A 20,907-nucleotide genomic window follows, 5' to 3' on the forward strand; every position below is an offset into this window, starting at 1 on the left:
CAATTAAAGGCGCAATTGAAAAAGAATGTTGATTCCGGGAGGGAAAATCTGGCTCTATCACGTGACACAATACCATGCTCGGTATCAACAGTCCATCCTGGGGTCCGTCCATCCTACCTTCGATAACGGATATTCCCGTTATATTTTGATCTTGATAAAGGATGGTGACATGGTAGATTTAATTTAGATTATAATAAACTCTTGTTGACCCCAGCAGCCACAATTGCACTCATTCCTCCGCTCGGTCTTTCCCGTCTTCCAAAGGGCATATCAATACATTATACATGAAGGTATACAGCATTACTATCCGAGGACACTTTTCTCCAGATTATCCGTCTCGCTACTCTGTCAGTTCCCAAGAAGCGTCTATGCGCGCTTGGTGTACCTCTTCATAGACCGTCTTTGCTCCTTCTGCTGCTCACGGTCAAGGTACTTGCGCTGCTCTTCGGCGTTCATGCCACGAAGTACCCGCTCTCTCTCTTCCTTCTTGATCTTCTCGGCCGCCAACTTACGCTCTTCCGCCTTCTCCTGTTCGTCCAAGCGGCGCAGCTTCTTGATTTCCTCCTCACGCACGTTCCGGATCTTGCGCATCACCTCAGGGCGGAAATGAGCAAGGCTAACAAGACGGTCAGGGAACCGCAGGAATTGGGTAAATAGCGGCAAGGTAGAGGCATATCCCGAGGAAGAAGAGGAAAGAGATCCGACGAGCTGGACACGCTTGCGGGGGGCAGTTTCTTCGATCCTGTGGAGATCGTCAGACGGAGCTTAAGCGTTATGATGAGAAATGAAGACTTACTTGGTGGGCTTGTCGACCGGCTGATCAGTGACAATCAAATACTTGAAGTTGTTTCCGGCCTGCTCCACGGCCTGGATGAGCTCCGGGGTGAGGAGGGTATCGGTTATCTCGGCGTTCTCGGTCATAACAGTCACCCACTGGGGCAGCTTGGCGTTATCCCGGGTGAAGGTAATGGACGCATCGTATCTATCGTTGCGAAAATTACGCATGTGGCTCTTGTGAACAATTGCGAAGATGAAGCCGTCGTAGGTCGAGTTGTTGACCTTGAGGGCTGAGGTATCCTTGCCTGGAACCGGAACAAGATCCTTCTCCTTACCATCAAAAGTGTAAGCGGTAGCCTCGAAGGTCTCCTCGGGCGACGGCCAGCTGTCAAAGAAGAAAGCAAACACCTGGTCCATCCAGTAAGTCACCGGGTTGGCGCGCTTGGGCATCTTGATCGCAACATCAAGAAAAGCGACGTTCTGGCGGCCAGTCGCGTAGGTGGAGAACTCCTGGGGCGACTTCTCCTTCAGAATCGAGTGAGGAGTCGAGATTTCCACAGAAATGGACTCTTCGGGTTTCTGAATGCCATCAAATCCAACTACCGCGAACTCGTCTCGGAGAGCGGAGGCATGAGCCGCGGCCCATTCAGTCGCACGCCGTCGGTTCTTACGGGTACCCCAGAAATGGAAGATGACGATCAACAGGATAATTGGCATTACCATCGCCTCTTGCATGAAGTCCTTCGGGGATGTGCGCTCCCATACCCGGTACCATTTCGTATACACGACGGGTTCAACACCATTTTGGCCTAGCGAAGGTGCCGATGGGGTGTTCATGATAGGAGCGGGAGACGGCTCGGGCGCCTCGACAAAGTCGGCGAAACCTGATAAAGAAATTGGAGTCAGCAAGGGGAATTGTATCGCAGCCTTGAGGTCGATGTAAGAGCGCAAGACTGACCACCATCTTCTAGTCCAGCCGAGTTGGAAGGCTCAGCGCCGCCAAAAACGTTCTTGAGAACTCCCGCCATTGCGAGGAGATAGAAAGCGCGGGGAAGAGATAATAGCCCCGAACAGAGGCAGTCGAGCGATACGGAACTGCAAACGTGGCCTGGGGAGAGGAAAGAAGCGAGAGGAAACCCGGGGCGATGGGGGCAAGTTAAGTGTTGGGTTCGGGTGGCATAATCAATTGACGTTCGCCGCAAGAGCCTAGTTTAGTGGAGCCCAGAGCTCCAAGTCCACCATTTGACGAGATAGCCAAGACTAATCGAGATATCAAATCACCGAGCAGAGATACGCAGTACGAGAACCGGTAGAAGCTGATGAACTCATTCTATATTGCGATGATGCATCAGAAATAACCTTCAATGCAGGCCATATAGAAAGTGCCCTCCGTGTTGCTCGCCCGTCGCAAGCTACACCACGCTAAACCATCGGATTCCCCCGACAAGCGACGGATTGAAGCGAATAAACAGAAAGAAAGTCGGTGGATTAGTGAGAGAATTGGTATCCTGCAAAGAAAACGAGTCCGCAAAAGAAGAATCAACGCCAAGTATTTTAACGGTACAAGCCCAGACCTCAAAAATCTAACACGCTCCAAACCAAACCCGAGGTCTCAAACTCGACCATATGTAACAATTAAAAGCACAATTAACTTCGTATCAGTCGTTATATACTCCGGACCCGCCGGGGGTTGGAGGGAAAGAGAGAAGGAAAGGGTAAAGAGCGGATGGCAGCGAAAGATACTGCCAGCGCGACTGGGCGCTCGGACATAATACAGGATGCAATATAGCATCAGTGGCCATAGGCCGGAGGCGGGGCCTCCTCATGATTCAGGCGATCCCAAAACGGCGTGCACGAACTCGAGCCCGACATTTTCTCGTCTCGCATGCGGCGCGCTATTTCTCCAGCTAGCCGCTCAACCAACGCTTGATCAACAAGGTTCGAGCTCGCTTTCTCGTCGGTAAACGGAAGAATGGTGGAAGGTAATTGTCGCGCCGTTTCAGGCTCTGCCTTCTCATTGTACCGTCCCGGGGCAACGTGAGAGCGCATCGTTCCTCGTGGAGTCGCGTCCACGTCAATTGCTTCAGATGTACGAAGAGAAGAAGACTGGGGTTCTCCAGACTGCCCAAATGCTTCGGCTCCGCGACGAAGCCCGGGTCTAGAAATACTCAGGCGGTGCCGTTCAGGAACAGGTGGGAGGTGCAGTCCAGTCTCCGGTACCAAAGGCGGTGTTACCGGATCATCGGGTTGCTCCCTAACGATGGGCAGGGGTGCCGAGTAGACAGATGGAGCACTACTGCTAGTCTCGGTAAAAGCACCCTCATCGCTAACACTTGCAGCATCGTCGGTTGTCTTTGGACGGCGCAGATCGACAACGCGTTTCTTCCGTTTCCTGGAATGCGCCTTGGAGCGGCTGGCTCCGCTGCTCAGGCCATAACTGCTGAAGCTATGCGTCGAAGTTGTGGACCGTGTCTGTGACGATATCATACTGGCGGTATCTGGGAACGAGGACATGTTGCCGGCCTGGGAATGGGTCCTTGAAAGCGCAGGGCTGGCCGGGGAAATCACGCCCGCAGTAGCATCGCCGGCATCGCTCGGAGATGTCCATGCGCGATATACGACCTCCCGTATGGAAGGTGTAAACAGCGACAACGTCCGCTGGGAATCGGTAAGGGCACCAAGTCGTAAAAGGTTTTTTTGCGAGAACAAGGAATGTGTTTCGACGGAGGACTCGAGGGAGAGCGACGCAATGTCCGATTCGTTTAGGGCATTGCCTAGTGCGTCCACTGGATCCTGCGGAGGGCTGGCCAGAGGGTCTTGACCGGGGCCTTCGGTACTAGCGGCTGTTGGTTGTGTCTCCGGTTCCTCTCCATCACGATATTCCGGAACCCATAAGCGGAGTGACAGGCGATGAATAATGGCAGGCAGCTCGTCCATGAACAGTATTCGAAGTTGCGCTTCTATTTCCTTCTGAAGAAAATCTCGGACGAATGGGATCGAGTCAAATGTCGATGAGACCTTGAGCGACTCTAGGGGGTCATTGCGGAAAACCACAGTGATTCCTTTCTGCTTTGAGAATACCAAAACGACGAAGCCGGACAGTTTGAAGTCGGATAGGGTGATTTGGAGAGGGATGGTAAGGGGTGTCCTAATTGAAGCCCTAAAGTCAGCGCGCGAGACAATGAATGCGTGATCGGTTACTCACGCTGCAGCTAGCGGCAACGGCGACGCGAATGATGGCCTTGTCAGAAGATAGGTGTTGAGTGGGTTCGCTTGAACTCGAGTTTTCAATGTAAGAAAGGCGTCTCCGGTGTAGGACATCTTGAAGATGCCGCGAAACCGATCTTCCGCCAAATCTCCGACCTCCAATATTTCCAACTCAGGCGGAATGGAGCCGAGATTGAGTTCTGTAACGATGATATCGTCGACAATAATCGGAGGCTTTGGCGACTTATTGAGTGCCGCCGTAAGAAGGTCCTGGGCGCGAGTGTAAAAATTCGCGTCCGCGGTCAGCGGCGACCAGTTGAAGTTGAAGGCCATCGCAGATCATCGAGAAAGGTATCTCAACAGCAGCAGCGTTGGGTGATATCGAAAGGATGGGCGACAGTCAGCCTTGGAGGCTTTGATGAATGAGGAGGAAGGAATTAAGAAGGGAAGAATGAAGGGGAGGCTTTCTTCCTCTTGTGGGGGCGCGGCGATAAGCAGAAAAAGGGAAAAAGACGGGAAGAAAAGGAATCCGAGGATCACAAGCAATGTGAGGCAACACTCGCGTGATCGACGCGACAGGCCGTTCTACGTTACTCAAGCGGGCATTATTCTATCAGGGGCGCTGTCAATATTAATAGACGGACTATTGGATATTTCCTCTGTAACTACACAAGCACAGCACCTGCGAGACCATCGTGTCTTTCGATGTTCTCGTCCGCGGTCATGAAGCCGGAGCGACGGAAAGACGTCACTGTGCAGAGCCTTCATAATTTATGGAGACAACCGATGGAGCACAACCATCCAGGCGCCTCCGTACAATCTTATGATTCAAGATCGACCCAGGCAGAATAACTTCTCTCCACACTCGCCCGGACTCCTCCGAACGCTCCGCGCTTCCAGAACCCTAGAAGACTACTCTGCTTTATCATGTATGCTTCTCTTGTCAATAATCTCTACCGTCTCATTATTTCATGCATATGGAGTAGACTAAACTAATCGTGTTTTAGATCCGGCGTTCGAGGTCTCTGAGCGTGGTCGAGACCGCTAGGACGAGGAGCACCAGCACTATATCCATCTAGGCGCTATAATCCACCCCTCATCTTCAGTACCATGGCTTCCCATCTAAACATCGGACTGCCACAAATCCACGCGCACAAGGGGAGCAAATGCGTCCCGCCCAGCAATGATTTCATCATAGGTACCTGGCACGTAACCCACTCCAGTCTTCCACTCTGGAAAGACAAGCGCAACGTCAACATTACCTACGAGCTACTCGCCCCAGACTCCTCGGGCATCGCTAAGATCGACGACCTGGTCCGGTACCAAGCTGTTGGATCAGACAAGATAAAGTCGGTCCATGGTGTCGATACACCGAGCCCTGATAATCAAGGTGCCTGGGACTGGCGAGGCAAAGGTTGGTTGATGATTGCGAGTTCGCACTGGGAGTGCCTTGGTTTCGGCCAGGCAGATGACAATAATCAGTGGATTGTCACGTACTTTGCCAAGACGCTCTTCACACCTGCTGGAATCGATATCTATTCTCGACGTAAAGAAGGTCTTCCTCCGACTCTTGTGGAGGATATACTTCAAGCTCTCAAGGGGCTACACGTTGACGAGATCACGACCCTGGCCAATAATATCTTCCAGATTCCTCAAAACTAGACATACTGCTGCCATCCAATCCCTCATCATTATACGCCTTAAAACATAGAATTTCTCGAATTCGTGTTTGATTCCAGTTTGATTCCATAGTCTTTTAGAGCATTCAACTACGGCACGTGCTCGACTACTCCCGCGGACGTATTACATAATCTCAAGCTACCCCAGCAACGCTGCACTAGTCCTTTTATCGAAAGAGGTCAACATTCCGACCGACCTGTCAGGGACAGAACAGCATCAAATCATCTTCGGGGCACCACAAGACACCAGCCGCCATTGAGCGAACCTTACCGATCACCTACCACAGTCTCCAAACAGCTCCCTCATTGTTAGCTCTAACCTTAGAACAATAATCTAAAATTGAAGAATCAGGGCTGCTCTAGGGTGCATTGTGAGACTAGAAGGTCATGGCATCAGTGCACTCAATACATATCGAGGAGACTCCTCCCCGGCGCACCACCAGAGCACCAAGCACACGCGCTCCCGGAACGCGAAAGGTATACGGCAAGCGACGAACTGCCGCTCCTAGAGCTGTATTCGAAGAACGGAGCCCCGCAAAACCGTTGGAAATAGCGAATACCGATGTTGTTCACGATGCAGTCAATGCTATCCAGACCAAGCTCGCAAGCATTCAAATCGATGAAAGAAAATTTTTGAAAGACGGCCTGAAAGACCGTAAAGAGAATATCCATGAAGTGACAGCATCCGAAGCTTGCGAGATTACCACCAATGAGACCTCTATGTCGAAACTCAAGCCGCCAGCAGAGCCTGCTCCAACTCGACGTTCACAACTCAAAGTCACCCCAGTGCCCAAGAAGCGGTTTCAGACAATGGTGGAAGTGAGGGTCACCCCTAGGGTCATCCCTAAAAACGCTCAAGATCCCGTGCAGGAAACTCTTAGGGAGGCTTCCGCCGTCCTGGACAGCTGCAAGAAAAGCACCAGAAAAAACAAACCGCTACAAAGGCCATCGTCTGAGTACGTTCAAAATGAAAAAGCAACCTCCTATGTTCGATCTATCCTGGACGAGACATTGTCTCCGGCAGCAGCACAGGGCATCCAGAAGTTCGAATCGTGGGCAGCGCGAGCGGGGGAAATGCTGGAAGTCGTGAAATTGGCTGAAGGCTCATACGGAGAGGTCTACAAGCTCCGGCTGAGGGAGGATGTATGTCAGAAGGAGATGTCCAAATCCAAGCTGGCACGTCTTAAGGCGTGTGGTGATGGTGTTTTCAAGGTTGTCCCTCTACGAGCCCAAAGCGGTCCTGGCTCTAAGAAGTTTACGAGTATAGAGGAAATAGTGGCGGAGGTAAAAATGCTCAAATATCTGGACCCCATACCAGGGTTCGCGCGCTTCAGGGAAATCCACGTTGTCGAAGGCCGGTTTCCAGCGGCCTTCCAGAAAGCCTGGGACATCTACAAGAAAACGAAAGACGACTGTCTCAACCCTAACCCTTCAAGTAAACGAGCCTATCCTGACTCACAAATCTGGGCAATCATCGAAATGGACGATGCTGGCTGCGAGCTTGAAAAGTTCTCTTGGTCATCGATCTTCCAGGTTTACGATATATTTTGGGGGGTTGCTATGTCGTTAGCCCGAGCTGAAGAATATGCTTTGTTTGAGGTAATACCCCAACTCTGTCACTTGCATGAGCTATATCTAACTAGAACAGCACCGCGACCTTCACCTCGGCAACGTTTGTATTCGAAGCACGCGACCAGATGGCGGCATGCACCCACCGTCAGACTCAGAGATCATGCGACAATCATATTCAAGCGGTTTTGGATTGAGCACACTCCAAACAACGCTTATTGACTATTCGCTCTCACGTGCAGAGTTAGCGCTTGACGATGAGGCATCAGAGCTGCTGGAAATAACCTCTTCGGACCTTGATAAAAAGCAGATTTTCGATGCTATCGGCGAAGACGAGGACGATGCCCTGCTCAGGGACACCTACCGACAGTGAGTAGCTTGGCTTCCCAACTCAGAAACCCTAGTTTGGACATTGCGCTAATTGTCCGTATAGCATGCGTGCCCAGCTATACAAAGGCAACCCCGTCGACAGCGAGAAAACACCCGACATCCCCGGTATCTGGGCAGAATATGCACCACGCACAAACCTGATTTGGCTGCGCTTTCTTCTCAAAATGCTGCTGAAAAATCGAAAACCTGAAGCCCCAGAAAACTCGACTCATAACCGGCGACAACCGCTCGCGCCATGCTCGTCCAACAAAGAGATCAAAAAGGCGACCAAGTCAAGCAAGAAGAAGCATGACGCGCCCAGTAAGATCAACCGTAGCTCAGATGTCCATGCCAAGATAGCGGACCTGAAGCAAACGCTAGAGGACAGGCTGGTTGCGGTTTTGGAACTCCTGGACCTCGAACATGGACATGATGATATGTGCTGTTCAGCTGATTTGGTTGCCTTTGCTATCGATGCTCAGTGGCTTGATGAGAGGGACTTCTTTTCCGCGGAATAGCGTAGTTAGACTGCATACGGGGTGTTTATTTTATGACCTTTTCGAAGGTCTTTCTGCGTTGCATTGGCATTTTATAGATGGTTAGCGGTTAGCATGGCGTTGGAGCACATTTGATGGTTGCATACAATAATATATTTTTGGCTCTCGGTATTGCCCATACGTTATTGTTCTGACTTAGCATGTTTAGCCACTAGATGGTCTCAGCTGTTGATGGTATGGTACGATGACTATATTTCCGAACGGGTGCCGAAAGAAAACAACAAAACTCCATCTATACATTTCGCACAAGGCCTTTCTATATTTGAATAAGGCAATGTCGAATGAGAAAGCAGTATAGTTATTCGAATCATGAGTGCAACAAAGTGGAAAATCCCCGAATTTGGTTGTTTATGCTCCAGAAGCAAGGAAACTCAATAAGCTTCCCGTCGCTAAACCAGCAACAAGCATGAGACTCATAAACCCACCAGCAGGTTCACGTTCCTCCGCGGAGACAAAATAGCCTGCTCCCATCATACAGCAACTCGACAGGTACCCGTTCGTTATCCCGAACAGACCCTGGACAATGAACAAATAGAAGAAGTCGCTAGATACTATGGCGCCCCGCCCGCCGACATTACACAGTAGATAGAGGGGGATGAATCCCACGCGACAGATGGCGAGGGTAAAGAGAGCCCAAGGACGGTGGGCTAATGAGTAGCGTGGATTAATGACCAGCGTCCTGCCGAGTAGGTCGCCCGCGTTCCAGAAAAAGAACGCGAGTGGGATGAAGGCGGCTGCTCGAAAGAGGCGCGAAGTAGTTGAGTTGTTGTTAACGGACTCAATCTGAGAAGTGTATACAGGGAAAATCATTGTTATCGTGAAGCAGAGGTAGATTGAGATAGCGGAGAGGCGGAGCTTCGAGAAGAGAGTCCAGAGACTCGCGGTCTTTGTTGGTGTTGGGTCATCCGCGCTGGATGATTGGGACTGATCGTCTATAACGTGCAGGGACTGCTGCTTTGTGAGCCAGACAAACGAGACGAGTGTCAGGCATGAGACGCCTGTTGCCGTCATGAAGCACCCGAAGGCTGATTTCCAGGACGCTTCTGGTGTCTGCTTGTCACCATGTTCTGGCAGGGCAAGGCCGGAGAGCATTTGAGCTAGAGACGGCAGTACACCGGCTACTCCTTGGCCGCTCATTATTGCCTGGGTATATTCCTCCCTCCCAAATCCGGAGACGTACGCGAAAACTCCGTTCTGGTTGATTCCTGTGGCCATGCTAGCCCCAAACACCATCACCATCACGAATCCAAAGTATATCGAGACCGAGGCATCCTTGAGCAACAGAGTAGAGAAAGCGAGTAAAGTGAAAACGACAATATTGATCATTAACGATACTATTATTCGCTTCGGATATGATGCTGACTCCTGGAGCTTCGCGAGGATGAACACGGAAGCTAGATTGGTGATCGTCGATACAGTCAGTATAGATGACTGGTAGTGAGTTGTAGCCCATTCATCCGATTGAAATCGCTGGTGAAAAAATGGTGCAGCTGCCAGAAACATATTCCTATACGGAACCCGACGTGATTAGCAAGCCTTCCCCGGTACAAACGGGACAGACATGGAGACATACCAAGCCCATAGCATGGAAACCCCTAAGATAAAGAACACCCAGTATACTGGCCTTGAGAAAGACGGATTTGACTGTGATGCCCCGAGAGGTGTATCTAGATCTTCGCCGTAACCTGCAGGCTCCTCATGGATGGGCTCATACTCCGCGGTAGGAGGAGCGATCCATCGTCGGATGCGATCCATGCTGTGCCAAACAAAAGCAGGTCTCCCGCTTCTGTAAAGAGCACACTGAGGACGGAAGTATAATAGAGTCAGCCCATCATCATGACCTCGGGAGGGTCGAGTAGGGCATGGAAGTCGACGCTCAAGCTTCAGTGGAGAGTTGTTCGAGTGACGTCGAGGGTAAAGCAGCAGCGGAAGCAAGGCCGACGCCAAGACAAGAGGTCACGTTTACAAGGAAGCATCTTGTCAGGTAACGAGTGACTACACAGAACACTTTGATAGAGAAGAGTTTTTTCTATTATGTCTATCATATCGATTACGGCGGATAATTAGGCCCAAATCCGTGAAGCCTAAATATCCCCCCACTTTAAATGCGCGTCATGTACAGGTATATCATCACAGCATGCGCTCAAGCGCACGAGTGTGAGCAAAAGGTCTATAGAAACCGTGGAATAGATGCAAAACGAGAGCCAAAAAAAAAAAAAGGTTTGAAGGGCATTTGTAAGGTGGTTGATGCGAGACCAACCTTGAAGATGGGCTCATCGCTGTTGAATCTTGCCACTGTTTTCCGCGTCGCCATCTTCCTCGGGTTGTTCTTCCCAAGGCCTATCTTCGGCCTCAGGATCAAAAGAAGGGCTGACTGGTGGCTTAGAGTCACCACCACTTAATTGCCATTCCATGAGTTTTGTAAAGGCGCCGTCAGGGCGTGAGCTTAGTTGTTCATATGTTCCTTGTTCAGCGACTCTCCCGTCGCTACCGAGGACGACGATCGAATCGGACCGTTTGATAGTAGAGAGTCTGTGGGCGATACTGATGGTCGTGTTGTTTCCGCGGAGAAGTGCAGCAAGGGCGCTGTTCACCAGTGTCTCGGATTCCGCGTCGAGGGCGGAAGTTGCTTCGTCGAGAATTAGGATATCGGGGTCTTTAATCAGGGCCCGGGCAATGGCAATTCGTTGCTTTTGCCCTCCAGAAAGTTGAGCACCGCGGGGCCCAACCTGAGTATCAAGGCCGTCCGGCTAAGGGTTTGTTAGTATCTGAGCAGAGACGGGGATGCAGTTGAACTTACGAAGTCGCTAATGAATTGACAGTTTGCTTTTCTCGCCGCTGCCACGATCTCGGACCGGGTCGAATGTGGGTTCCCATAAGAGATATTCTCAGCAATTGTCCCAGAGAAGAGCACAGGCTCCTGAGCAACAACGCCAATCTTTCTGCGAAGCGACTTCGCGTTCATCTCCTTGATGTCCTTGCCGTTGATCAAAACACGGCCCTCGCTAGGGCTGTAGAAACGTAGGAGCAACGAAGCAATGGTGGACTTTCCTCCACCGGAAGGACCAACGATAGCGACATTTGTGCCTTGCGGAATCTCGAAGTTGAGGTCCCTAAAGATGGGAACAGCCGGTCTGGTGGGGTAGCTGAATGTGACGTTCTCAAAACGAATAGGGCCACGAGCAGTCACGACCTTGGTGCCCTTGGTTGGAGATATTGTTGGCTGGCGGTCTTGTAGCTCAAAAAGTCGACTGGCTGCTCCAACACCTTTCATCAGCTCAGAGTAGAAGCTAGATAATCCGAACATGCTAGAGCCCGCATAAGCCGTGTACATCAAGAAAGAGGTTAGCTCTCCAATGCTGATAGCGCCAGATTTGACCATGCCGCCGCCAACATAAAGTAGAGCCAAGATCGTCAAGTTACCCATGAGTCCGGTCTATGAAACTGTCAGTACATACTCCCTGTATTAGTGAAACAAGCACGTACAGAACTGAAGAACGTGGCACTAATCAGCGACTCCTTTTTGCCGAGTTCGAATATCTTTCGCACTTGAGTGTTGTATCGATTGACCTCGAGGACTTCGCCGGCAAAGGACTGACTTGTTTTCACATTTCCCAATCGCTCTTCCGCGATCTTCGTCAGAGTTCCAAGGTTCCTCTGGATTTTACGGCTGAGATTCCTGATAGCCCTTCCGTAGAAGATTGCTCCCAGCCCAATCGGGGGAAGCAACAAAGCCAGGATACTGGATAGCTTGAGACTAACATAAGCCATCATACCGAAGCCAACTGCGCCACTAACGCCTGCGCGTAGCCCATCTGAGAGGTTCTGAGTGATACTTTTCCCGACAATTATAGTGTCAGAGCTGAGACGAGATATCAAATCACCAACACGATTGGCGTCAAAGAACTCAGCATCCTGGACAAAAGTCTGGCGGAAAAGCTTGGACCGTGTCCTGGCAACAATGCGTTCACCAACAATTCGTAGGATGATGATACGACCATAGTTCGCAGCGGCACCAAACGCGAGGATGCTGGCCAAAACACCGTAGAACATCACAGGACTTAATCCAAACAGAAATTCACCATTTTCAGATGTTTTCGTAGACGCGTCAATGATCTTGCCTATGGAGAATGGAAGTGACATGGTGATTGCCGAAGATATGAGCAAGCAGAAAAAGGCGACGCCGAGTTTCTTTGCTTCGGGCCGTGCGATGAGCAGAAGCCTCCATACTTCCGAGAAGCCGGACTTTTTCCCACTGGCTCCATCCTTGTTAAGCTTTGCACGAAGATTTATTTGCGCAGCCTGCGCTGCCTTTTCTGACAGCTCAAAGCCTTCGTCACTGTCTTCATCCGTTTTCCCCTTGTTTTCCGCGCGCGAAGCCTTCGTCGGCTGCGGGGATGATTTGGCGTCTAGGAATCGTCGTGAGGAAGAGAATTGCCGTGTTTGTTGCAAGATCGTTAGAGGAGAGTTCGAGTATTTGCAGTTTATCAGAAATGATACGTTTGTTCGCCCAAGGTTCCGGTCAATGTGAGGTAATCTGCAATTGTATGCCGAACCGGAAAGGCTCGAGACCGACCGGAAGAAGGCACTGTGAAAGCCGCGAATATGAATAGCTAGACTGATACCGGAGCATAGTCCCGTCGAGATACCCCCGTTGGACGCAACCAGTGGGCTCAGCCGAGCTCCTACAGCCCAGGTAGGCTGTAACCTGACACCGCGCATCACGGACTTGAGAAAGGGCAGCGAACGGCTAGGTCAGTATGATATAACAGTGAGCCGACTATATGCCATATCTCATTGGGTAGTAGGGAGCGATTGTAGAGAGCGCATGGCAGTTGTGTAAAGAGCAATTATCGGCTTGCAATGGAAAGGATAAGTTGGAGGATATGAGCTTGCGAAATACATCAGCAACGCCGAGTGACGGAACGGAATCGGAGTGATCGGAGAGACCCGAATTCTGCCGCTTCGTACCGCCCACGATGAGCCTCCATGGAATCCGATCGAGAACGATCGAGCCTTTTCGACGCTGGGTCTACTTATTGACGCTTTCTGTCAGTTCTTGCGGAATTGATATAGCTGAAGGAATACCGGCGTTACATCAGCCTGGTCATACTGCTGCGAGCTTTACTTTTGCTCCAATCGCTAAGCTTGGAACCCGTTTGTTTTTACCCCACTTTCCACCCCTCCTTTTATAGTTCTCTTCAAGATGGTGCTTGACTACAGCAAATGGGACGCTCTTGAGTTGTCAGATGACTCGGATATCGAAGTACACCCCAATGTCGACAAACGATCTTTCATCCGAGCCAAACAGGCCCAGATTCACCAGCAACGAGAGCAACGACGTCTCAACATTCAAACCCTAAAGTATGAGCGCATTATCAACGACGGCCTGCTTTCACGCATTGAGAAGCTCCTTACATCCTTCAGAGAGAAAGACGGATCATCATCCAGTCCTGAGGAGGTCATCTTTTCGACACTCATGGAGTTAGCGAGTAATCCAGCGGAAGACCTACCCCCTTCGCCCCCGGAAGGTGTCCATACCCAGGAGAAGGAGCAGCCGAAGTATTCGCAGATGATGAGCGCTCTGGTGGATCAGGTTAAGAAGGAGGTCGAAGATTTGAAATCCGATAACCTATTCCAAGCATATGTCAAGGGGGTACAGGGTCATAAGGACAAGGTGCAGGAGTTACAAAAGGAGCTTCTTACAAAGCTGGATCAGCTCGAAAAGGAAGAGGGAAGCAAAATTACAAGTGAATCTATCCACACAGGCTTCGATACTTCTCATGTATCCAAAGCCAAGGCCGCGCCGCCAGCGAAAGGAAAAACAAGCTCGGTTGAACTGTTGAACCCGAATGCAGCACCAGGACCTTCCGATCAGGAGGCCAATGACGACGATGGTGATGTTGAAGACCCGGATAGCATACAAGCCAGCCCATTGGCTAAGAAGTTCGCCAAAATTGATCGGAACGATTACCGAGCTCTGCATCAATACATATCAGACAATCCGAGTATTGTTGCGGAGAAAGAGACAGATGGCCTCTTGGTTGAAGCGTTCAACAGTCAAATGGAGGGTAAAGAGGACTATGCCCGCCAATGTGTGCACCAAGGTCTCTTGCTGCAATACTGCCGCTCTCTTGGTCCTGATGGAATCTCACTTTTCTTCAAGCGGTAAGTGTCCAGGTCCAATTAGCTTATGGAGTGATTATTGACTGGATTCCCGACTAGTATTACGACAAGGGAGCACCAGGCAGGCACTTTGTTCAGGAACGACGTCAACGAAACCTACAATAAAATCAAGACCCGTGCGGCCGAACTCGCAAAGGATAGCTCTGCATCCAACGATCCGGCTGGAGTGGAGCAAATCCAGCTTCACGCTGTCGACCCGAACACCAAGATTACCATCAACATTCCTCGGCCCGATAGCGACGAGCCTATTGAGATCGAAGCGCGGAAAATCTTCGAGTCTTTCTCCAAGGATCTGCAGAAGGCACTTGCATCGGAATCATTGGACGAGGTCAACAAAGTCCTCGGCAAGATGAGCGTCCCAGATGCAGAAGATGTTGTGGAGAAGCTCGGAGAAAGCGGCATGCTTAGCCTGGAGGAGGGTATCGTTGATGCTACGACAGAAGAAGGCCGGAAGAAACTCGCGGAAATCGAAGCGGAGGGCAAGGAAAGGCAAGTGGAGGAAGTCGGAGAGCCTGGGGGTGATATAACTGAACTGGATTGAAATGAAAGTACAAAGCTGGTAATGGAGCCATGCAGTGTATAACCCATGCTGTTCTATGGTATATGTTCTCACAATAGTACATGAATTGGAAATAGTATTGTCTATTCTCCGAGGTGAATGAAGCATTAATTATTGATGTAAGCAAGCTTCGATTATGTCTCCGGACGTCAGTTGATCACCACCGTGCCTTGTTCCACCAACTCCAGCGCTTTTTGGACCAACTATCGTCCCAATAACAAGATCGAAGGTAGTAAGACGGTGTAATGCAAGCTAGAAAGTCAAGTGGCTTATTTACGTACATGAGGCGAAGATAAAGGCCAGAAATTTAGGGAATCAGCAGAAAAAGTAAGTTCAAACCCCGCTAGCACCGGGCGCCTTCTCATCCTTCTTGAGACTCAGCAGCAACTCGCGGAAACGTTCCTTGCCTGAACCGTTCGCACCGCCCCTGGTGCCCTTTCCAGACACGTCCACGAGCTTCGCGATACGCTCCCAGCTTGTTCCTCCGGCCGATGTGTCTTCGCGGTTTGCGAGGAACTGCTCCGCCTCGGCGGCGGTCTGAGCCCGAAGCTTGTCCGTCTTGTTGTTATACGATACGTAGAAGTCGTCGATGTCCTCCTGGGCCTTTTTTATAGTCGCCTCCTTCTTCTCGTTCGAGAGTTCCGCCCGACGTGCGATGTCCGCATCTCGCTTCTCGCGCCATTCCCTTAAAGTGAACGAAAAGTTAGCGGGGGTCATAGGCATGGGGCGAACGTTGGACAGTCAAATGGAAATTGGGGACCACATACCTGACAGGTTCGGCCTCCTCCTCGGGAGCCTGGTAGCTCGAATAGCCGGTTGGCGGGAAAGGCGCACCGGTTCCGGTGATTGTGCCGCCAGGAGCAACTTGCTATATGATATCAGACACGCATGCCAACCAATATTTATCGCCATCAATCCAAACTATCTGCATACCTCGTTTTGTGTGTCAATGGCGGGGAATGAAGATTCAAAGCCCGAGATCTCCGGTCCAGCGCCGGCTTCATCGTCCGCACCTCCCAGTAGTTCGTCATTGTTCACATCTGCGGAAGTGACGTCCTGGGCGGTTGCGAATTGGTCGGCATCGTCGCCGAGGAGGGCTCGCTCACGAGCTAGAAAGTCGTTCTCGTCTGTGCCGTTGGTTTCGATAGCTTCGGTCTGCCCTATAGTGCATTGTTAGCCTCAGGGACACTATGCAAGTGATGCGGGTAAACTAACCCGCAGAGAAGTCCTCCAAGGAAGGGAAGCGGTCGGCCATAGTGAAACTTGTATTGAACCACAATTCTATCTTCTTGTATATTAGGATATAAGGCAGAGAGGTCAATCAGCGAGAAATGATGAGAAAGTGATGTTTCCAGGTGGCTTCTTGGGGAGAGTGTTAGGGAGACACTGGCTGAGGCCGGGGATTCTGCCACGAAAGCGGTGAATGAGCTCGGGCCTGGGTGCAACAGAGAGCTAGGATTGTTGCTCCTTAATCAACTCTCCAAACGTCAGAAGTGAGTGTTCTCGAACGCTCTTGATCTCCTCTATAGATACGGCCTAGGTAGCCTGTATAGCCACTAGCTTCCGACAACTTTGTCCTGTGTTGAAAGAGTTGAATTGATCTCCGAGCACGGCGACAACGGGTAGTTCAGTTCAGCGCAAACGAAGTGTACCAAACGCTCATCTGATTCTTGATCGCCGGTCGGCCGCGCAAACGCTACTTCACTTCTCTCTGGAACTTAAAAGCGACATGGCTTATACGGATGACTCGGTGAAGGCGAAGCTGTCCGCGCTCAATGAGACCCAGGAAGGCATTGTCACTGTCGCGCAATGGGTCATGTTTCACAGGTATGATCCGGTCGAAGATGCACCTACTGCCAACTCACCAACATATGAACTGAATTCTAGGCGTCACGCCGAACGTACCGCACAACTCTGGCTCCAGAAACTCCGCGATTCCCCTGCCGCAAAACGCCTTAACTTGATATACCTCGCAAACGGTACGCTCCGTTCGGGAAATCGCTGTCTATCTGAAACTAACACAAAAAACAGAGGTTGCGCAGCAGTCAAGGGCACGGCGAAAGGAGGACTTTCTTATTGCATTCTCGCCTGTTAGTACTTATAGAATGGACACCGATGAGAAAGCCCGTGCTAACACGATTCAGATCATCGCCGAAGCCGTGGCAACCGCATACAAGGGATCATCAAATGATATCCAGCAGAAAATTAGACGTGTGGTCGAGGTTTGGAGGCAACGGAATATCTTCGAGTCTCCAATTCAGGATGCCGTTGAGGCTCGAGTGGATGGTAAGACAAATCCGGCCATCTAGTTGTGAACTACATGCTCACATACTTAGAAATTGATAAATCGCGCTCTACCGGCAAGAAACCGCTGCTCGGCGGTTCGTTGTTTTCGGGCCCGTCGGGTTCAACTCCATCGGAGTTGCAACCGCTAGTTCCGCTCCAGGTAGCACTATCGAAGGCGGCGGTTGCATCTGGTACATCAGGCACAACTGCCAATGTGGAATACGATAAGATGAACGACCCGAATGCCCCATTGCCAACCCCGCCTGTACATGCGGCTCGCCTCAGTTCACTTTTGAAAAGCCTGGCAAATGCTGAGAGTTCGGTGTCAGAGGTTATCAAGTCACGCCGTGCCCTTATTGATGGGTTAGAGAAACTTCTTGAGACCAATCGTACAGCCCTGTCACAAGAAGAGGCCCTGGCGCTCCAATTACAGGACAGGAGAGCAGAGACCGAAGCGAAGAAGCGCGATGTTGAGGATGCGATAATGCGAGGGCTGTCCGCAGAGAATACTCCAGCAGCGGACTTGGGAGGTACTAGCCTAGGCGGCGAAGCCACTTCTCGTCCGGCGGTCGAAGGGCTTACGCCCCCTCCAGTTGAAGCCATAACTCCGATCGGCTCCCCGAATCAACAGCCACAAGACACAGCCTTGGATGCCGAAAACGGAGCACAGACCATCGGCGGATTCTCTTTGGCTTTTGACCAAACACCTGATGCTTCCATCCCTGGGCTAAGCGGGCTGCGCCAACCTTCCTATGGAGAACTCGGGGTAGAAAACGTGAATGGATCCCACACCAAGAAAAGGAAAGTCACTCACGGAGAAGAGGACTACGCTCAGTTTGCGGGCGGGGATCTAGATGCGGACGTTGCGGAGCTGCTGAACCAAGAGAGCAATGCTCAGAGTTGAGGTACCTTACAGTTTATCTTTTATTTGTTAAAACATACGGGATCCTGGTTAATTTTCTTTCAACATTACTCTGAATGTTAGCCGTCGGTTTACAGGGCATATAGCGCTTACCTATTGCCCGTTTCTTGATCTAGCATCGTTCTTCAAACTTGGTGTCACAATAGTCTTCATTCGAACGCATTCTGAGAGCAGTTGCTGAGGTGATTATCCAATATTGTGCCCAGCTGTTGGGCGCTTGTTTAAAGCGAGCCTGCGTCACAGTTTGCTAAGCCGTTCGAATATTATGGTTAGTCAATAGCTGAAGCGCGAGGAAGAACTTTCTCGCTCGGGTCATGAATTATAGTAATATTTGCATGCTATCGTATGGTATCTCTAGAATAGACGAAAAGTTATCGACATATGTCAGGGTCGACCCATTCACTCCTAGCAACTCGCGTCAACGACGAGGATCCTGGGCGTCTATAGGCGATTTCGAAACCTCGCGGCCGCAGACCAGGCGGTGGATTCTCTGGCTGAGCAGCTGGCGGAGGGGATGGAGGCGGCGCAGGTTCTGAGGATCCATGTTTCTTCGGCTTGACGAGGAGGACGATTATCATGCCTGCCACTAGAAGGATGAGTAGAAGGATTATTTTGCGCTTTGTGGTTCGTCGTTGATAGCCAGTAGCCTACATAGTTCATTAGTTCCGTTATTTAGCTCGAAATAGAGACCAGCAGAGCCGTTCGAGTAGACATACCACATTGAGTTCCTTCTGGGCTGCTTGAACATCCGTGTTCATCCTCTCCACGTTATAGTCTATGCGATCCAACATTGTACCTTGGTCGATAACCATAGTCTGTAGTTCACGGAAGATGTCCGATAGTTCGATGATTCCTTTGGCGATGTCATTGATTTCTCGCTCTCGTTGTAGAATCGCGGCATCGTTCTGGCCAGTCATTCGCTGTGTTGTCTGCATCAGGGTGGTTTGCGAAAAGGATTTATCGGCGTCGGACTCCATCAATGATGGGTCTGTGTATGGGTTTTGACTTGGGGTAGCGGATCGGTCGAATTGTGACGCTGTGTCTTCGAGTCCTCGTAGTTCTATCAGAAAACACGTTAGCTTGTTGGTACGAGTCCGAGGGATAGCCTGACTGTCTCACTCTTTAAATAGTTGCTTTGCTTCTTCCTAAATTGAGCGCTGGCCTCTTGTACTCTAGACGCGAGCGAGATCTGGATGTTCTTCGCCATGGTCTCGTCCCCGCTACTAACCCCCCCTTGTTGTTTGGCCTCATGTACCATCACTTCGATGCGCTTGACAAGCTTCTGGCACTCGTGAAAGCCGCGGGTGATCTCCTGGGTATATCGTTCAATAACACGCTCGTCTTGTTTCCGGATCTCCTCATCGCCAAATCCGGGCAATAGGTGCTTGTGGTGTAGCTTATCCAGCTGTGCCGACTTCTGTGCTATCTCCGCGAGTAGGTCCGTCACATCGTCTTGCACATCGACCCAGCGCGGCGGTAGCACGTCCATCTCAATAATCGCATCACCATCGTCGTCAATCCCTGTGGACTCGGAGATAAGTCGCCGGCTTTCTTCAGATTGTGAGGCTGTATCGGAGAAGCCATTGGGTGCTCCGAAATAGCGCGGCTTCTTCGTAGGATGATGTGTAAATGATTGACGGTAGGAGATATAACTGTGAGAGCCCAGATGTTAGCATATATACTGGCGCAAGATGCATACGCAAGTGCAGTGCCACTGTACAGATTGGTGCGGTCCCGCCACATGGTGGACGATTAACGGGAGTTGATTTCCCCGGATCCTTCTATCGAGTGTCCTTTATGCTATGCTGCGCATCGTTTGTTTAAATTAAAGATGAAATAGCCCTTCGAAGATAACCGCAAGAGTCTAGGGTATATGAGAGTCTTGCGCAATTTCAAGAAGCCAATGAAGGAGAAGTTGAGCTGTTTCGAGGTTTAGATTCTAGCACGACGTAACGGCGATCCAGCCAGCAGCAACGGACATCGGCAGCTCACAGCCCACGTGAGAGATCCGCGCTAGTCCTGTTTAGGCCGGAATGTGCCTGGCCCGCAGCTTCATACGGGCCTCTCTGCCTCTAGATAGGCTCAGAGGCCAAGAAACGAGGTGCAATCTTATGCGCGGACCCGATCGAAACAACTGCAAAGGAAATCTGCATCAAGGAGCCGAGTTCGGTGAATCTATATCTAGAATCTAGAATCTATGATTGCGGCCGATTCCTCCGCGGTGCCCGTCGATCCACTATCCTCTTATCGCTTTCCATGTGGCTTATACAAGCCAGAAGTGCGAAGCGAATTTATGGTTCGATGCCGGACACTTGTTTAGTCCGAATTGTGTGCATGGCCTAGGGGCCAAGAGGTTATCGATGACGTCCCAGACTCTCAATGGTTCATGCTGGCTTCCGCCGACCAACCAACAGCGCCGACAGGTAGGATTGACCTTTCAGCCGGGGGTAGTGATGTCCAAGGCAGTATTCAGATAATGTTTCACCTGGCAAATGGTGTAAAAGTCTGGTATGAAGAGTGCATATCGAGTTTCGACCAGATTGCATATGCGTCTTGATGGCCACCAGTGGATGGCAGTCTAGAGCTCGGGGCGGCTCAACAAGCGGTACAAGGCCGGATATTGCTTTTCACCAAATTACGGCTTCGCCAAGGAAACACGTCACAGCATAAGATAACCATTAGTGTTGAGTCAAGAACAACAAGACTTTAGCAGTTCGAAAAGTATTGGTGAGAGCCGAGCTGAGATTCAGCCCTTCAGCCCTTCGCGGATACGAAAGACCGGGAGCGGGTCACGTT

The 20,907-nt window shown here is 50.7% G+C and overlaps 10 protein-coding genes across 10 annotated transcripts; 4 read left to right on the forward strand and 6 right to left on the reverse strand.

Annotated features, from left to right (window-relative positions):
* Positions 1 to 366: 366 nt before the first annotated feature.
* On the reverse strand, positions 367 to 1,805 carry DSM5745_04563 (CCDC47 family protein; the record flags this gene model as incomplete). Its single annotated transcript, XM_026746579.1, has 3 exons — positions 367 to 742; positions 797 to 1,661; positions 1,736 to 1,805. 3 exons carry the CDS (start codon positions 1,803 to 1,805, stop codon positions 367 to 369), a joined length of 1,311 nt encoding a protein of 436 aa, XP_026604059.1.
* A 763-nt stretch (positions 1,806 to 2,568) lies between these two features.
* On the reverse strand, positions 2,569 to 4,317 carry DSM5745_04564 (MDM34 family protein; the record flags this gene model as incomplete). The annotated part of the gene is made up of 2 exons (XM_026746580.1): positions 2,569 to 3,925; positions 3,983 to 4,317. The coding sequence occupies 2 exons, from the start codon at positions 4,315 to 4,317 to the stop codon at positions 2,569 to 2,571; spliced, it is 1,692 nt and encodes a 563-aa protein (XP_026604060.1).
* A 777-nt stretch (positions 4,318 to 5,094) lies between these two features.
* DSM5745_04565 (uncharacterized protein) lies at positions 5,095 to 5,646 on the forward strand (the record flags this gene model as incomplete). Its single annotated transcript, XM_026746581.1, has 1 exon — positions 5,095 to 5,646. The coding sequence occupies one exon, from the start codon at positions 5,095 to 5,097 to the stop codon at positions 5,644 to 5,646; it is 552 nt and encodes a 183-aa protein (XP_026604061.1).
* A 404-nt stretch (positions 5,647 to 6,050) lies between these two features.
* DSM5745_04566 (uncharacterized protein) lies at positions 6,051 to 8,119 on the forward strand (the record flags this gene model as incomplete). Its single annotated transcript, XM_026746582.1, has 3 exons — positions 6,051 to 7,262; positions 7,312 to 7,601; positions 7,666 to 8,119. The coding sequence occupies 3 exons, from the start codon at positions 6,051 to 6,053 to the stop codon at positions 8,117 to 8,119; spliced, it is 1,956 nt and encodes a 651-aa protein (XP_026604062.1).
* Positions 8,120 to 8,506: 387 nt separating this feature from the next.
* Positions 8,507 to 9,913, reverse strand: DSM5745_04567 (nucleoside transmembrane transporter FUN26; the record flags this gene model as incomplete). The annotated part of the gene is made up of 2 exons (XM_026746583.1): positions 8,507 to 9,665; positions 9,732 to 9,913. 2 exons carry the CDS (start codon positions 9,911 to 9,913, stop codon positions 8,507 to 8,509), a joined length of 1,341 nt encoding a protein of 446 aa, XP_026604063.1.
* Positions 9,914 to 10,431: 518 nt separating this feature from the next.
* On the reverse strand, positions 10,432 to 12,880 carry mdr2 (ATP-binding cassette permease mdr2; the record flags this gene model as incomplete). Its single annotated transcript, XM_026746584.1, has 3 exons — positions 10,432 to 10,908; positions 10,959 to 11,594; positions 11,645 to 12,880. The coding sequence occupies 3 exons, from the start codon at positions 12,878 to 12,880 to the stop codon at positions 10,432 to 10,434; spliced, it is 2,349 nt and encodes a 782-aa protein (XP_026604064.1).
* Positions 12,881 to 13,364: 484 nt separating this feature from the next.
* On the forward strand, positions 13,365 to 14,885 carry DSM5745_04569 (Hsp90 co-chaperone CDC37; the record flags this gene model as incomplete). The annotated part of the gene is made up of 2 exons (XM_026746585.1): positions 13,365 to 14,326; positions 14,384 to 14,885. 2 exons carry the CDS (start codon positions 13,365 to 13,367, stop codon positions 14,883 to 14,885), a joined length of 1,464 nt encoding a protein of 487 aa, XP_026604065.1.
* Positions 14,886 to 15,236: 351 nt separating this feature from the next.
* DSM5745_04570 (clathrin light chain CLC1) lies at positions 15,237 to 16,158 on the reverse strand (the record flags this gene model as incomplete). The annotated part of the gene is made up of 4 exons (XM_026746586.1): positions 15,237 to 15,588; positions 15,671 to 15,771; positions 15,837 to 16,063; positions 16,119 to 16,158. The coding sequence occupies 4 exons, from the start codon at positions 16,156 to 16,158 to the stop codon at positions 15,237 to 15,239; spliced, it is 720 nt and encodes a 239-aa protein (XP_026604066.1).
* A 474-nt stretch (positions 16,159 to 16,632) lies between these two features.
* On the forward strand, positions 16,633 to 18,093 carry DSM5745_04571 (uncharacterized protein; the record flags this gene model as incomplete). The annotated part of the gene is made up of 3 exons (XM_026746587.1): positions 16,633 to 16,882; positions 16,935 to 17,189; positions 17,240 to 18,093. 3 exons carry the CDS (start codon positions 16,633 to 16,635, stop codon positions 18,091 to 18,093), a joined length of 1,359 nt encoding a protein of 452 aa, XP_026604067.1.
* A 389-nt stretch (positions 18,094 to 18,482) lies between these two features.
* DSM5745_04572 (t-SNARE syntaxin TLG2) lies at positions 18,483 to 19,854 on the reverse strand (the record flags this gene model as incomplete). The annotated part of the gene is made up of 4 exons (XM_026746588.1): positions 18,483 to 18,758; positions 18,828 to 19,171; positions 19,231 to 19,763; positions 19,811 to 19,854. 4 exons carry the CDS (start codon positions 19,852 to 19,854, stop codon positions 18,483 to 18,485), a joined length of 1,197 nt encoding a protein of 398 aa, XP_026604068.1.
* Positions 19,855 to 20,907: the final 1,053 nt, after the last annotated feature.

This window comes from Aspergillus mulundensis (assembly GCF_003369625.1).
Source record: "Aspergillus mulundensis strain DSM 5745 chromosome Unknown scaffold_4, whole genome shotgun sequence".
Taxonomy (NCBI): Eukaryota; Fungi; Ascomycota; class Eurotiomycetes; order Eurotiales; family Aspergillaceae; genus Aspergillus; species Aspergillus mulundensis.